The 15,252-nt window shown below is 51.5% G+C and overlaps 1 protein-coding gene and 1 long non-coding RNA gene across 7 annotated transcripts; one reads left to right on the forward strand and one right to left on the reverse strand.

The window, feature by feature from the left end:
* The first annotated feature begins 499 nt into the window (after positions 1-499).
* Positions 500-11,272, forward strand: LOC309524147 (mitochondrial fission factor-like). 6 transcript variants are annotated; one of them, XM_082208564.1, is made up of 7 exons: positions 501-777; positions 4,869-5,145; positions 5,911-6,080; positions 7,052-7,137; positions 7,496-7,657; positions 9,581-9,659; positions 10,371-11,272. In XM_082208564.1, the coding sequence occupies exons 2-7, from the start codon at positions 4,947-4,949 to the stop codon at positions 10,500-10,502; spliced, it is 828 nt and encodes a 275-aa protein (XP_082064690.1). In that variant the 5' UTR covers positions 501-777; positions 4,869-4,946; the 3' UTR covers positions 10,503-11,272. The 6 variants fall into 6 exon arrangements, with proteins under 6 accessions (XP_082064695.1, XP_082064690.1, XP_082064691.1 ...); XM_082208565.1 differs by having other exon boundaries at positions 4,872-5,145; XM_082208566.1 differs by lacking the exon at positions 501-777 and adding an exon at positions 1,144-1,212.
* Positions 11,273-13,453: 2,181 nt separating this feature from the next.
* On the reverse strand, positions 13,454-15,230 carry LOC309524151. Its single transcript, XR_014215818.1, has 2 exons — positions 15,080-15,230; positions 13,454-13,705 (listed from the first exon to the last, which is right to left on the reverse strand). It is a non-coding gene; the product is annotated as an uncharacterized lncRNA (long non-coding RNA).
* Positions 15,231-15,252: the final 22 nt, after the last annotated feature.

A 15,252-nucleotide genomic window follows, 5' to 3' on the forward strand; every position in this document is an offset into this window, starting at 1 on the left:
GCTACGCCCATATGCAGGAACAGTTCGTTATACCCTCAACACTGATGGTGGATGTAGAAGAAGAGGCGCCAGGGTGGCTCCCAACACTCCTCACATTCGCAGGCAAACGTACGGAGAAGAGCCGAATTGTAAGGGGTCTCGGCTTTGCTGAGGCAGCTAGAGCCCCCACCCCGTGCCCTGGGATTGGGGCAACTTCCCAGGAACACACACAAACCGGTATCCTGCCCAGGGCTTGATTTGCGTTCCATGCCAGTGAATATTCGAGAGACAATATTGCGCCTGAGTACAGTATAGCTAGAATGCCTCTCTACTCCCGCCCGAAGCAGCGGCGGATCTTAGCAGGAGGAGCTCTCCCGTGGCTCCTTTTAGAGTAACAAGGGCTATTAGGGAACAGATGCACGTGAATGCCAATTCTCTGCCAGGTTTCAATATCCCACGGCGGCTCGGCTCAGCCCTGCCTCGTGGAGGGCGGAGCCTATTGTGGCTCGGCAGGCAGAAATCAACAGGTGAAGCAGCTCCCCCAGCAGCGGGGAGAGAAGCCTCGCCTGTGGACTGACTGCTTGCCTGCAGACGTCCTCCCTGTTGTGTTGCTTGGCTCTGAGCGCGCGGCTCGCTTGGCCTACAGTGACCCGGCCCGGGCATGGCTATTTCGGGCTCGGCCGGCCGAGGCCAGCCTGCTGGAGCAGGGGGCGCGGGTTAGCGCCCAGCCAATCGCGGCGCGGGGCGACGTCACGGGCGACGGATGCTTGGCCGCGGTGGCAGCAGCAGCAGGAGCAGGTGCGTCAAAAAAAGTCCCGTTAAGAAAAGGGGGAAAAGATAAAGAAAGAAAAAAGAGAAGGGAGGGAAGCAGCAAGCAGGCCAAGCCCCTCCGGCATCTGCTCTCGCCCTCTGGCGGAAGGCCGAGGCAAATACCGAGGTGGGAGGCGCCTCTGAGCATGTGCTGAGTGCCGCCGCTAGCTGCCAAGGCGTTGCTCGCGAGGAACCCTTAGCTTTGCTAACTCCCCTGGAGCGGCCGAGCGTTGTCGGACAAAACTTCTGAAGGTCTCCTCTGGTTCAAACCCGGGGTGGGGGTGGGGCTAGTGGGCCAGTGGGCCTTCCCTACTGCTTCCGGTAGACTGCTCCTAGCTACGGAAGTTTCTTTGAGTTACCTCGAGCGCGAAGAACGCTGGCGCACCTGGATGGTCTTCCTGCGTGTTCCTCATCACGTCTCAGGTTCATTCTGGTTGGAGGTGATGGTGGTGGTGGATTTAGTTATCTCTGTATCTCTCTCCCCCTCTTTTTGTAAAAGCTTTCCTGGCTTTTTGCGAAGTTGTTTCAGCACATCGGCAAAGCCTCTTTCCCCTGCTGGCAAGGAAACAGCCAAGTCCAGAAGTCTTTCTCAGGACACAACAGAAGAACATTAGGAGAGCATCTGTGGGATAAGGCAAAAAGGGACCCATCTCTAGTCCTATTCTTACAGTGGTCAAAGGCCCCTATGAATTTAGCAATCTAGATAGACTCCCTCTGGACCTGAAGGTTCCATAAGAGCATCAGAAGAACCCTGTTGGATCAGTGGCACATCAGTGGCACAGCATCCTGTTCTCATAGGGGCCAACCAGATGCCCATTATGGGAAGTTCAGAAGCAGTATTTGAGCACAAGAGCACTCTTCTCTCTCCTGTGGTTTCCAGCAACTGAAATTCAGAAGCAGTTTTTGGAGACAGAAACAAATTGTGTTCTGTTATAGCTCGTTGTGAACATATGGGCTCTGCATCCCAGCCAGTGGGGCCCACTTAGATTTGTGCCAGCAGCAATCCCTCCCTGCTCTCCCCTCCCCTGGGGGCTCCAGTCTTTGCTGCTTTTCTCCACCAGCCTGTAGTTGGGTGTGGCTCAGGGGGGCTAGTCTGTAGAGATTACACAACTCCTGGAGAAGCCACATGGGCCAGCAGCCATAGAAGTTTGAGGATGCTCAAAAGGACATCCTCCTCTTGAACCATGGTCAGAGGTAGGGACCCTTCTGAAAGCCAGTTGCTAGAAGCCACAGGTAGGGAGAGTGCTGCTCTTGCACTCAGGGTCCTTCTTGTAGAAGACTTCCCATTGGGGCATCAGGTTGGCCACTGTATGAACAGGAGGCTGGACTAGCTGGGCTCCCTTTGGCCTGATCCACTTATATCCAGGTTCTTCTTATGTCCTCTTGTTTTTGGCAGACATTGGAGAAATTGCTTTTCTTGCCTTCCTTACCTTGTTGGGTTGATTGGTACCCAGGTTTCCTTGTGCCTTGGCAGAGAGCCTGTATTGTGAACTCCTGAGGGCAGAGAAAGACTGCCTGTTGCTCCAAGCCAGCCCTTTGCCACAGGTTCACCAGCTTTTCTCTGCCAGTAAGGTGACCCAAGGGAGGAGGCTTGGAAGAGGCCGTGCCCTTGATGCAGGAAGGAACAAGCCCACCTGCATTCATTCACTGAGATGAATAGAGGTATAATAGAGGCCTGTGGGTTGGTAGCCCTCACCAGAAGAGCCAGGTGATCTTCATACTCTCTTTATTGTTGTTAAACAGCACAAGAGCCTGGTGGTTGAATTCTTATTTATTTATAAAGAATATTTACATGCCACTGTCTCAAAAATGTATCACACTGGTGTATAGTAAAAATGTATGGTAAGTTGAAAGCAAACTAAAAGCAAAATAATTAAAAACAAACATCAATAGATCTTTGTTGGGGGATGTAGTATTATTAATGTTTATCCACACTTCTGCTTGTCTAGTGCCTAGAAAGCATGGGTCCAAGCAGTTTTCTGTTTGCCCCTACTTTTCCTGGGAAAACCACTGGATTGTAGCAAAACTTAGTCTGTGGAAAACCTGATTGACATTTGCAGCCCTCTCCTGCTGCAGTCCCCCAACATCCTGCCTCTGATGCTGAAGAGAGTTGTTTGTTTAATATATTGTCCTATTCCCGCAGGTCTCAGGGCAGTTCATAGGCAGCTTTATCCACTATTAATTTGACTAGCCTACCCCCCCCCAAAATGACGGACCTTGGGGTCTCCATTATACATCATTGTTGCAGCGCCCCCAGGGCTCCATGCCTAGTGGGACTGCACCAGTTAGAATCCCCTAAATCTGCCTCTGGCCCCCCACTCTGCTTATACACAGTATCTCCCACCTGTTGCAATCTCCCATCAGCCCACCAGAGGGAGCCAGAAGAGCTCTTTCCTTATGTACTTGCTTGCTTCCTTTTGCAACTGTACAAAAGCCTTGGGCTGTATTATTCATCTTATTTCTTGCTCCCTTTTGTAGGGGAGTTTCTCTTTCTGGGCTCCTTGCATATGACAAGGGTAGACAATTCAGGGGGAGCTTGCTCAAGCGTTGAGCGCAGGGCCCAGAAGGGCAGCCCAGCCTGAGCTGCTAATATCCTCAGCAGAAGCCTTGAAGGGGTTTCAGGCTGAATGAACGAGCATCATTCACGCTGAGGCTGGGTTAAGAGAAGTGGGTGCTGCAGGAGCCTGGAGGGCTTATTGGTGGTGGTGCTGAGGCCCCACAGGGGCTCCAGAGGAGATGCTAGCTTTTAGGAGGCTGGTGGAGGCTTCTGACCTGAATTTTTGTCTCTCATCCTATCTGATGGAAAAAGCCTTGGAGCTCCTTCCTTCTCAGTGCACCCATAAAATGAACAAAGCTGTGGGTTTAAAATTTCTTTATTTTTATTTACCAAGCAAATGTATTTTGGACGAGTATTTCTGCCAGTCTGCACAACTGACCCTGAAGCTTACTCTGTTTAACATGTCAAGCCTTGTGGTTGTTTGCATTATTAAAAGCAGTGCATAAACAAAGCTTCTAGTGAAGTTCCTGGAAGGAAAAAAAAACCTCCCTAAAACCTCAGGCCTGACCATCCAAAGCACACTGAGCAAAGGGTCCGAGAGAGCAAGGTGAGCAAGGGGGGGGAGGTGGATGCACTGGTCACCTGCGCCAGCCTTTGAGAGAAGGGGCCATAATGAAATAAGCATCATCTGACTGGCCACTGTAAGAAGAGGATGCTAAATGGGGGTCTCTTCAGCCTGATCCAGCCACAGGGCTTTTCTGATTTTCTTAAAGATCGGGGGCAACCTAGTATCTAGAGACTGCTGTTGTCCTCTCCGACCACTGGCCATGTTGGCTGATGGAAGTTGGAGCCCAAGATGTCTGAGCAAAGGCTGGGCCCAAACCATGTGAAGCTTGATAGATAAAGGCCAGTGGTGATGTAACGGTTAGAGTGTTTGGTCTAGGACGTGGAAGAGACCAGGGTTCAAATCTGCACTTGGCTATATGAACTTCATTGGGTGACATTGGGACCAGTGACCCACCTTACAAGGTTGTTGTGAGCATAAAATGGAAGCGGGCAGAGGAGTGGAACTACATATGTCACCTTGAGCTCCTTGGAGGAAAGGTGGGTTCTAAATGCAATAAATTCAGAGCTGCAGCTCCAATGTCATGGGTGTGCATTGCTTGTGGAAGATTGCAGTCAAATCCAACAAGGCATGCTGCTAGCTAGTAAGTTTAGAGGTATGCAACTACAGAGCTGTATTGCGGAGAGGCAGAGACTCAGAAGGAGCATATGCAACTTCCTTTCCCCTCCATTTTCTCTCTCTCTTCTCTGCAAGAGCCACGATAGCCATGGGCAGAATATGCCATCTGTGGATTCACGTCCATGTCGAACATCCATTTTAGGGAGAGGAGCGGCCCCCCAAGGCATATGTGAAGCCTGGAGAGCATCTCTTTGAGAGCACTTAAAGGTAGTCACTGAATAGGCTTTCTTTGCCTGCAGGAGCAGGAGGTATGTGGTCAGTGAGATTCCCTGCCCAATGCATAGGAACACCCAGTCCTTCTGAAGGGATTAATCTTGGTTTCCCCTTTTAATTTTTTAGCAGGAAGGAAGTGTCGTGCTCCATAAGTGTAACTGCCCCCCACCGCCTTGACCCCTGGGGCTAAGGAAGAGAGAACAGATGTGGCCCATTTGGAGCATGCAGCTGGAGAATGCTTCCTGCGACCTGGGCTTCACCGAAGCTATCAACAAAAGGATGCAGGTCCCCAGCCGGCTGAAGGTGGCAGAGGACCCCAGTGCAGGAGACCTGCAGGGGGCGACCCCGAAGGACTGCCCCCCATCCTACCAGATGCACATCCCTGACAGGATCCTTGTGGCAGGTAGAGAGAAGTGCCTACTGTACACTAGGGAGTGAGATGGTGGATGAGATAGAACCCTTCTGTGCAGCATCTGTGCACTGGGGTATTGTATAGAGCAGGGATGGGGAAACCCAGACTCTGGGAACTGAATGCACCAAAGCTTTACCTGGCCCTTAGGGGACAGTCTCTGCAGGCCACACCCCTCCCCAGACCACAACTCCTGCCTGCCCTTCTCTGCATCCCTCCTGGTTGGAAGGTGCCTTTGAACTAAGATGACAAGTCTTCTTGCTTGCCTGGATGGAGAGTGGTGTGTGTATGTGTGTGTTTGGTCCCACACACCCTTTGGCCAACCCACTCCTGGAAGGGAACATGCCCCCTGGGCTGAAAACACCATCCCTCTGGTGTAGGGTAAGGTCTGAAGGCAAAAGCACTTGGTGCTGAAGCTCAAAGGTGAAGATGTCCCTAGGCCCATGCAGACAAGGGGGTGATTGTGGGAATCGTGCTGTCTACAGAGACAAGCTTTTCACAGCCCAACCCACAAAATCCCATCAGTATCAAAATGCCTGCCTGTATTCTTGCATCTGCCAAGAAAACCTCAGGTGTATGGAGCAAGGTGGTGGAGACCAGCACCAGATTCTGGATAAAAGCCCTTTTTGGTCCCTGCAGGGAGATTGTACAGAGTGGTATTCCATCTGTGGGGCTATGTGGACAGCCTGCCATCAGCTGCCTTGCAGGGCAGATGGAGGTCCTTCCCTATCCCTCTCTCATCTCTTCCTTCCTCTGTAGAAATGACAACGAATGCTGCTGTCCAGCCTCACTTCCTTGGCCAGCTGTCGCACCAGCCCCCGATTCTTGAGGAGCCTCTGCTGGAGCCAACCATCCAGCCAGTCATTTACGGAGAGCACCCCTTCCTCACCTTCATCTCTGGACCTGGATCCCCAAGGCGCAAACGGCTGGTACTGTGCTCAGGACAGGTTGAGGCAATAGCCACAGTTTTGGGAGGGATGCAGGAAGGTCCCCAAGGAGCCATGGGGTGGAGTTGTCAGGATCTAGTCTCATGGGCCACCTGTCAACCACCCAAAGTCACAATAGCACCAGGTGCTTCCAAGGCCCATAGTTGGGACTTCAAAGAACCATGTGCAGCAGATTTTGGCTCCTCAGCCCATCAGCTCTCCCACTTTGAGGCTCTCATTTGTTGCTTGACGGCCGCATCTCTCTCTGCCCCTCACCTTACCTTATATATGATGTCAGGTGCAAGGCAGGTGGGCATGACTCATGGGGAATGTCCACTTGGGCCATATTTGAAACCCTGTAAAGCCAAGATTGGCCCATGGGGTGGGGGTTCCCAACCCCTGCATAGGTGGGTCTCTGAGGAGAGAATCTCACTTCATGCAACTGCACTGTGGGGATCAACAGGCAGGGCCAGGTAAGCTTTTTAATGGGGGGCACCTGCAACAGGTTTTAATTCGGGGGGAGGCACTTCATGCAGAGATTTAGCAAGGTGCTCTGTGGAGCCGCTTCCCCCTCCTTTAAAAGGAAGTGGAGCTCAGGGAAAGCTGTGGGGAGACAGGAGGGGGGATTAGTTAGGAGGGGAGGGCAAAGGGGTAGGTGGGGTTGCAAAGTGGAGTAAGCAGTGGTGGTAGACCCTAGATTTATATTGTGTGTATGCTGCACAGACCCTTTGGCTGGTGTGACATGGTGCCCCACCCAAAGAGACACTCCTTAGGGATGGTGACCAGCGGTGTTGCCTTTTGTGGCAGCACTAGGGAATAGTGTGCCCTGCCAGGCTGCTCTGTCCTACTGGGCTCCAAGTGCACCTGGAGTGACTGCCTGTGGTCCGCGTTGCCTAAGGGCAACCATTTTTGGAGAAAAGGGGTCCTGCCTTTAGCCCCCCAGCTGGAGCTTTGCCTCTTGCCCCCTCACCCAGGCACATCAAAGCAGGGCCAGAAAGGAGAGGGCGCTGGCGAAGAATCCTCACCGGTGCTTGGGAACTCTCGACCAGAGGCAAGACTGGTAAGGGAAAGCTGCGGAGTGGCTTTGGCCAGGTCCTTCTTGAGTGTCCTGCTGCCCTTGTGGGGCAGGCAGGGGTGGGGTGTTGGGCTTTAGGGGCACTTGCAGCCACCCTCCCTTGCTCATCCATCCTCCCAGGCTGCCAAGTGGGAGTCTGCCTCTCTCCCCAGACATGCCAAGGGCTCCTGGCATGTTCAGTGGAGGTGGTGGCATCTTCTGGGGTAGCTGTGCCAAGGCAAAGCAGGTGCCTGCAGAGCCTTTTCTGACCGAGGTGCAGGTTGTGGCTGCTCTGGAGGCCAGGAAGTTCCCTTCTGGTGCCAGAGGAAGTGACCACTCTGGTTGTCTCCCTGTGCCCCTGCAGGCAGAAGCCAAGTGCACCGCCCCCTGCCTCCTCCACCCCCCAGCTTCCTCCGTTCCCTTTGGAGGGCAGGATCTACTCCCTGCAGAATGTCCTTCAGGTGCTGTGGTTCCTGGGGCACCAGATGTTCCAGCTGTTTTGCAAGCCTGGCCAAGCCCAATGCAGGTGATTCTCTCTGGCTTTGCTCAGGGCAGCATGCAGCTGGCTGGGATGTGTGCAAAGCAGGAGGGTTGTATGGTGCACCAGCTGTGCCTCTGGTTGGGAGTGGGTGCTTCCAGCTGGCTGGGCCTCTCTTTCTTGCCCTGGTGGTATGTTCTATGCTCTGCTTTCCTGGGTTCCACATCTGCATGGCCAGCTCCAGCTCCATTACTGGAGGTGGTGAGGAAGAGACCATTGTCCTGGGGATTGTAAGAGTTTTGTGGGTAGAACTTTGCCTTCAGACCCAAGGTAGGACCCTAAAACTCCACCAAAAGGTGAATGGGGGGCTGCAACCCATGTGTATGCTGCACATTTTCATGCTTTGGGGGGCTTCTATGTTGTATTATTTCACCTGTGGGGAGAGCCAAAAAGGGGGTCATGGAATTTTCCCCCTTCAGGCCTGGAAATGCCCCCCCTCTCCCTTGGCTTCTTGGACCTGACCTCATGAGTGAACCCCAGTTGAAATCATGAAGATGAATCACTTGGGCAGTTCAGAAAAGCTTTGGTGATAAATTCGGGAGCTTCTTGCACACTATTTGTACAATGGGTGGATAGGTGGATCTTGTCCCTTGTTTCTTAAAGAGGTCCCCCTACCTGACGGGCTACCTGTGGGTTATCTCTGGGCCCACATAATCGGTGTTATAATTTTATTATTTATATGCCACCCATCTGACTGGGTTGCCCTAGCCACTCTGGGCAGCTTCCAGCAAAATACCAAAACACTAAAAAACACCGAACGTTAAAAACTTAGGCCCTCGGGGAGAAGGTGGGGGCTTAGGCAAAATAAATAAATAGTAATAAATAATTTTATTATTTATATGCATAGGACCTCCTTAGTAGTAGCACCCACCCTGTGGAGCACCCTACCATCAGATGTCAAGGAGATGAGTAACTATATAACCAACTAGTTCAGTCATAATGGGTGCAGAGCCTGGGGTGGGGGCCACAGGGGCACCACAACTATAATGTAGGATGGAAGGCGAGAGGCGGTAGGGAGCCCCAAATTCTGGCATTGCACAGGTCACCTGAGATTTGAGACCCCAAGATCTGCTACTGGCACACTTGTGCAGGTAAAGGAGGGGAAGGAAGGAAGCCTGAGGAAACCAGAGAGTGGTTGTTCTGTTTTCTGGCCTTGACAACCGTTGTGCCCTAGGCAAAATGAAGCAGTGAGCTCGGAAGGCAGGTTGTAGGCAGCAGCCCTGGCAATCTGGATGCCAGCAGTGATGCTGCTTCTTGTTGGCCTGGCCTGACTTGCATCGTCACCCTTTCCAAATGCATACTGGGATTGCTGGGAAAGGCCCTGATGAAGGAAGGAAGGAAGGAAGGAAGGAAGGAAGGAAGGAAGGAAGTAATCAATCAATCAATCAATCAATCCAGAGAACCATCCTATTCTACAGGGGGAGGCTTCCTCTCCATTAGAACCAGCAAAGCTTCAAAACTCATGGAGACATTTAACCAGAGGCATCTATTTGATGTCTCGGCCTCCACGGTCAGAGGCAGTGGTGCTTCCAGATGCCAGCTGCTGCAAACCGCAGGCCACTGAGAGGAGGCTGGACTAGGTGGGTCCCCTTTGACTTGACCCAGCAGGGCTCTTCTCATGAGTAGGCAGAGAAGTGGCCAGCAGGTGTCACTTGCTGCTCTCAGGTGTGGTGGTGGAGCCTGTCACTCCAGCAATGTTTAAGCCAAATTCAGCTCCAGCTTGTGCATCTTCTGTACCTACAGTGTGGCATGGGGTGGTGCCATCTCACCTGAACAAAATGTCTTGGGCTGGCCTAGCTTTGGGGACTCACCATGTCTCTCTCACCCCTTCAAAACCTCTTATGCAGGTGCACCTCATCAGCTGTCCCCATATTTTCTCTCAAGCTCTGGTTTTCTCTTCCCACCTTTTAGTTCCCTGCAGAAAAGTGTGGCCTCAGAGAGCTCTCCGGAGGACTTCGGCACCACAGAGGCTCTGGCAATGAAGAAGCAGGTGATGGTTTATTTATTTGTGAAAATATTTATATGCTGCTATTTGTTTTTGTTTTTTATTAAAAAAAATACCAGGGCCATTTACAGCAAATATACATGACACTCTATTAGACTTAGAATCGGAAATCAGATGCTGTGGGAAGATGCCTTCTTAACTGCCTGCATAAGCTTGACAGAATAGAGACATTTTCAGCAGGCATTTAAAAGTGGCAGGGTGTTTCACAGGACTAGGCCAAAGACAGTAACAGCTCAGTTTTTCTCTGTTGCCAAAAGAGCCTCACCAACTCAGAGAATGACCAATGACGCTCCTGCCAATGATGGGCTAGAATGGAAGGGTTCAGGCACACAGGACCTTGAGCCTGGTTCAGTTGTAGGTGGGCAGCCAGTGCAGGCATTTTAACAAGGCTATTGCATGTTCTCGGCCTGGTGCCCCCATCAACAATCTGGTGCATCAGCAGGTAGTGGACGGGTGGGGAGGGAGGGAGAGGAAGCATAGAAAGTGACATATTTGTCTTGTCCCTCTGCATGGGATTGTGCTTGCCCTCTTGTTCCGGTGGATGGGCTTTGAGCATTGCTGCCCTTCCCTCTGGTGAGGCTTTCCCCTCTTACTGCATCATTCCCCAGCAAAGCTTTTCCCTCAATGGCCTCTGTTTCGCATAGCAACCCTGAGGCTGACCTCCTCTCTGTTGCTCTTTTTTTCTCCGGGCTGCAGCTGATGAAGATCGCAGGGCGGCTTCAGCGCCTGGAGAAGCAGCGTATGGGCTGGCACCAGAAGGAGCTGCTGTTCTACTCTGTGCTGGCCTCTTCCTGCCTTATCAACATGTGGCTTTGGCACAAAAGATGAGGAAGCCACCCTGCTCCAAGCAGCAAGACTTGCTGCCAGCAGTCAACCTTGTGCTTGTTAGTTTTCACTGAGCACTTGCCTAGGTGTCCTGGGGCTTCCTTGTTTGGGGTTGCAGCCAAAAGGGAAATGGGCTGGAGGGGATGTGCCTTGTGTGTGCAGAAGGAGGAAGGCCAGAAAGTGGGCAGGGCTGGGGGTCCTCCAGAGGGCAGCTACTCCTTAGTCGGGACTCACCTTTCTTTTGAATATGGCTTCATATGTGTGATTCATCCAGGCATGATGTGATATACTTTCTTTAGGGAGGGGTCCAAGGCAGCTCTAGCTGCAGTTATGATGATGGGATTTCACCGATACAAGGGATGTTGAGTTGCCTTAAGATGATGGCTTCGGGGTAAGTGTGGGTTGGTGTGCTTCTTAATGCTAGTTACCATTAAGGCAGGGTTGGGGAGTGAAGGAGAAGGATCAGGGTCTCACCTGCAGGAGGGTGAGAAGGGTAGGAAGAGATCACTGGAAAGTCTCAGGACCTCAGATCCTATAGTAAAATAGACTTAAAGCAGTGGGCAGTATTTGTGGCCAGCTTCTGATAGAAGTACAGGAGTAGGACTGAGCCAAACAGTCCCTGGGAAGGTCACAACCCAGGGTTTCTCCAAGGCTTCTCAGGGTCCTTCAGCGCATGCCAAGTTCTCCTTAGTGCTCTGATGGTTTCCTGGCCAGTGGGCCTGTATGTAACAGTTTGGGTGTCCTAAAATTCGAATAAAATTTATGGTAAAGAGCTTCTGCCTCTGTCTCTCTGTGTGTGTGAGTGATGAAAAGGAGGGGTGGTGTCGGAAGAAGGTCTGTTTCTTCTGTGGGCTCCTATTGTGCCCACAGTCATTGGCATCAGAGGGAGAGACAAATGCCTCAGCCTCCCAGCTCTCCACAAAGTACAGCCGGGCATGCTTGGCAAGGAAATTGGGCAGCTCTGCAACCTTGCAAAATGATTCAAAGTTTGGAGTGAGACAGTGGCCAAAATAATTAACAGAGCATGAAATAACATGAGAGAAAAGCAAGCTGCAAAAGTCCACTGGCTCTTCAAGATGGTCCTTTATATCTTGGGGGTAGAATCCCATCCATAGGGAGAGAGAGGCTGTGACAGTGTGAGGCAGGTCGTACACATGGGGGAAACTTATAGGAATCAGGGTGTGTGTGATTATCATTGCTTTGCCTTGGAAAGGGAACAGGTGTGAATTGGAAGGGCTTTCTCTTGAGTTCCAGTCAGGCAGATTTAACTAGAGTGTTGGTGGTAGTGCTTCAGGCATGTATGTCCATATGTGGAACAATGGTATCATGGCATGAGGAAATGGGAGTGAAGAGATACAGGCAGGATTTGGGCCAGGCATGGTGACTCTGGTCTCTTTACACTGAACCCCAGTTGCTGGAAACCACAGGAGGGGAGAAGGCTCTTGTGCTCACGTTCTTCTCCCTGGTTTTCAACAGACATCTGTTAGGCCACTGTGAGAACAGGATGCTGGCCTAGACGGCTCTCCTTATCTCTCCTTATCTCCCTTTTCACCTAGCCTGGAGAGATGTTTTTGCAACTTCTTCCACCCTGAGCAAACTGGCATCATCAGTGAATGTGGCAACCTCAATGCACATCCCTAACTCCTGGTCACTGATGCACAAGGCAAAAAAGCACAAGGGCTTTCTCCTTACCTATACATGGTGGACCCCACTTCTTGTATCCCTGGGTTGGGAGAGGATTGTCCATTTTTTGTTTCTGCCTCTCTGGCCCCTCCCACCATGAAGAGCCTTGGCCCCTGGACTGACAGAGCCCACCTCACTAACCATTGGGGCGGTGTGTTTATTTGTTGCCAAATGATGCGCATTTCAGAGAAGACATGAGTAGCGCAAGGTGGTTGCTTGAGGGGGCAGGGTGGACTCTCCAGAAAGTCTCTGACTGCCGCTTACATCAGGCAAAGTGAGAATAACACCTTTTCAGGACTGGGGGTGTTGTGCCCCCACTTCCTGCGATTCTGCTGGGAACAATCCGGCCAAAGGGAAGCCGGATCTCTATGGGAAAAAGAAGCACAGAAGCTGGGAGAGAGGGGGGAGAAGAGACCATGCTCCTTTTAGGTAGGTAGGTTGGTAGCCACCTGAACTGAAGTGGGATTGCAAGGGGAGGCCTAAAGGTGAGCTGCTCGTCATGCCCTGAAACGACATACTTGTCCTCCCTGAGTGAGCTGCCTGGTGCATGCCTCAGTTTCCCTTCTGTAATCCCCTCTGTTTATTCAGCCAATCTGGGAAGCGACAAGCATGTTTAACATTCTCATGCTGCCCTTCCTTCAGCTGGCATTTTGCCTGAGCTGCCACTGCCGCTCACTTTCATCTTTCCCCAGGAGAGGAGGGTTGTTGTGTGTTCGGGAGTGTGTTTTGCAACAGAAGAGCACCAGGAGGCCAGAGGCATGCTTCAAAGGAGTGGCAACCAGAGGGCGGCTACTGCTGCTCCAGCTTAGGATTCCTCTGCCATCTGCCGCACATACAAAGTGCCCCCCCCCCCGGAAGCAGATTGAGGATCTCCTTTGCAGCAAACAGCAAGCCCTGGGGAGAGGAAGAAGATGGAGGTGGGGGTAGGGGTCTTCCTCCAGCAGACTTGGCACTGGGCTCTGAGTCTACCACATAACTGCAGGTTCAGTTCCAGACCACCAGAGTAAAGTGAATATCACAGTGGGCTGTGGTCTTCCTTCCCCTGGAAGCAGCTGGGCTGTCTTCAGCTGCACCCGTGTCCAAGAAAGGAGCAATATCTGTGAAGCACAATCCCTTAGCCTAACCTCTACCTCACAGGGCTGTCATGAAGATAAAATAGGGAGTGGGAAGCCGCATGCTCCACCTTGAGCTCCTTTGAGGAAAAGGGAGATACAAATATGGTATGCATGTGTGTATTTATGCACATATATATATGGGCAAACACATGCCTATTTGCAACGATTACAGATGGTTTGCAGTGATAATTTTATGCAAGGGATAGCTTGGTAGAGCATGAGACTATTAATCCCTGGTTCATGGGTTCAAGCCCAAAATGGGACAAAGAATTCCTTCATTGCAGGGGGTTGGACTAGATGCTCCTCATGATCTCTTCCAACTCTATGATTCTTAAGAGGGGCATGTGTGCCCCAGAGAGGATGTTTCTTACCAGGTGATGCCTTCTGCCACACACAGAGACCCATCATCTAAAAAGAAAAAAAAGAAAAAAACAAGTGAATGCTTTTGGCTTCAGGGTTGACTAACTGATCAATTAATCAAGCAGAAACTCAGACAAGGGAATCCCTCCTAAGATTTATTTAGTCAAATGACAGTCCTAAAGGTAACCTGATGACATTAGCTGTCAAAGGATTTTGGAAACTGCCACTGCAAAACAGATGATTTGCGGGACCCCCAGTGCCTTCCTTCAATCCTTCAGCACGTTGCTGCATTCCTGGCTCACACTCCCATTCTGAAAGAAGAGGGGCTGCACTTTTGCAAGCTAAATAATAGGTCCATCTTTTGGGGCACAGGTCCAGTTCAGTAAACTACCCAGGCCTTATCAAATAAGCTCCGTAGGGAGGCAGCAGTATGAAGGATCCTTTGGGACTGGCCGCCTTGCTGAACTGAAGTCAGAGGAAGGGTTAACCAGCTGAGGCAATAGGCGAGGAAGAGCCTCTTTCATCCCTTAGGCATAAAGGCTTGTGGAGCACACCTTTGCTCAGAGTTGGAGGCATGTGCGCTGCAGCAAGAAGTGCAGGTAAACTCCTGGCTCCTAGATGTATGCTTTGGCTTGCAGTTTAGTTGGTTAGGCCCCTGTGCTGCTATGGCCAGCAAGCTCTATGTGTGTGGTGTGTGTGTGTGTGTGTGTGTGTGTGTGTGTAGCTGCTCCTTCATGCCACAGACCATGTTGGCATCAGCTTATTTTCTGCCATCCCAGAAGACCCTCCAAACCCCTTGGGATGACTCCTGGATGATCCCAGCAGCCTCCTGAAGGAACAGAGTGAGAGTGCCACTCACCACTTATGCTGAAGGGTTGCAAAAGAAAACTGAGGCCCAGAGAGCGGGGTTGCTCTGCACTGCCACCAAAGCTCATTGAAACCAGCTGCCAGTCCTGCTGCCTTGCCCTGTTCTCATGCTGGGTTTGGCCCTGAGACAGAGCCGTGTGCAGGACCCCTGACTAGTGAGTAAAAGTGTGTTTGGGGAGAGGGGGTGGCCAAACCCTTCCTGCCCTAGACGGGGGTGCAGTGTTAGTGTCCCTCACCCGTTGCACTGGGGTGCTTTGCAGTAGCTATGAGTTTTGTAATGCCTTTCTTGATGCTTCCTGTTTCCTCCCGCAAGGGCAACCTGAGCCCTTGCTCTCTTTTAGAGCCACCTTGTCATGGGGTGGGCGAGAGGCATTAATTCCATTCCTAGCTGGCTGTTGGACAGTTTCTGTACAAACAAATGCAGTCAGTGTGCATGTGTGTGTTTCCGTGGGGCCTTTTGTCTTCTGCACATGCCAGGAAACAGTTGTACGTTACCCATGGTGAAGAGACATAGAGAGAGGGGATCCAAGAATCTGGAAATAAATAAGAACCAACCAGCGAATAATGTCTGCTCAATAATGCTGGCAAGGTTTTGTTAGTTAGTAGTTAACCGGGGGACGGTCACCAGCTGACAAGCCTCTTTCCCTCTCTCTTTGGCTTCCAACTGACTTCTTCCTGCTTCCGCAACAGACTCTTCCAACTGCCCCGGAATGTCCTGAGTGCAGGTG

The sequence above is a fragment of the Podarcis vaucheri genome, assembly GCF_965113315.1.
Source record: "Podarcis vaucheri genome assembly, chromosome: Z".
NCBI lineage: Eukaryota > Metazoa > Chordata > Lepidosauria > Squamata > Lacertidae > Podarcis > Podarcis vaucheri.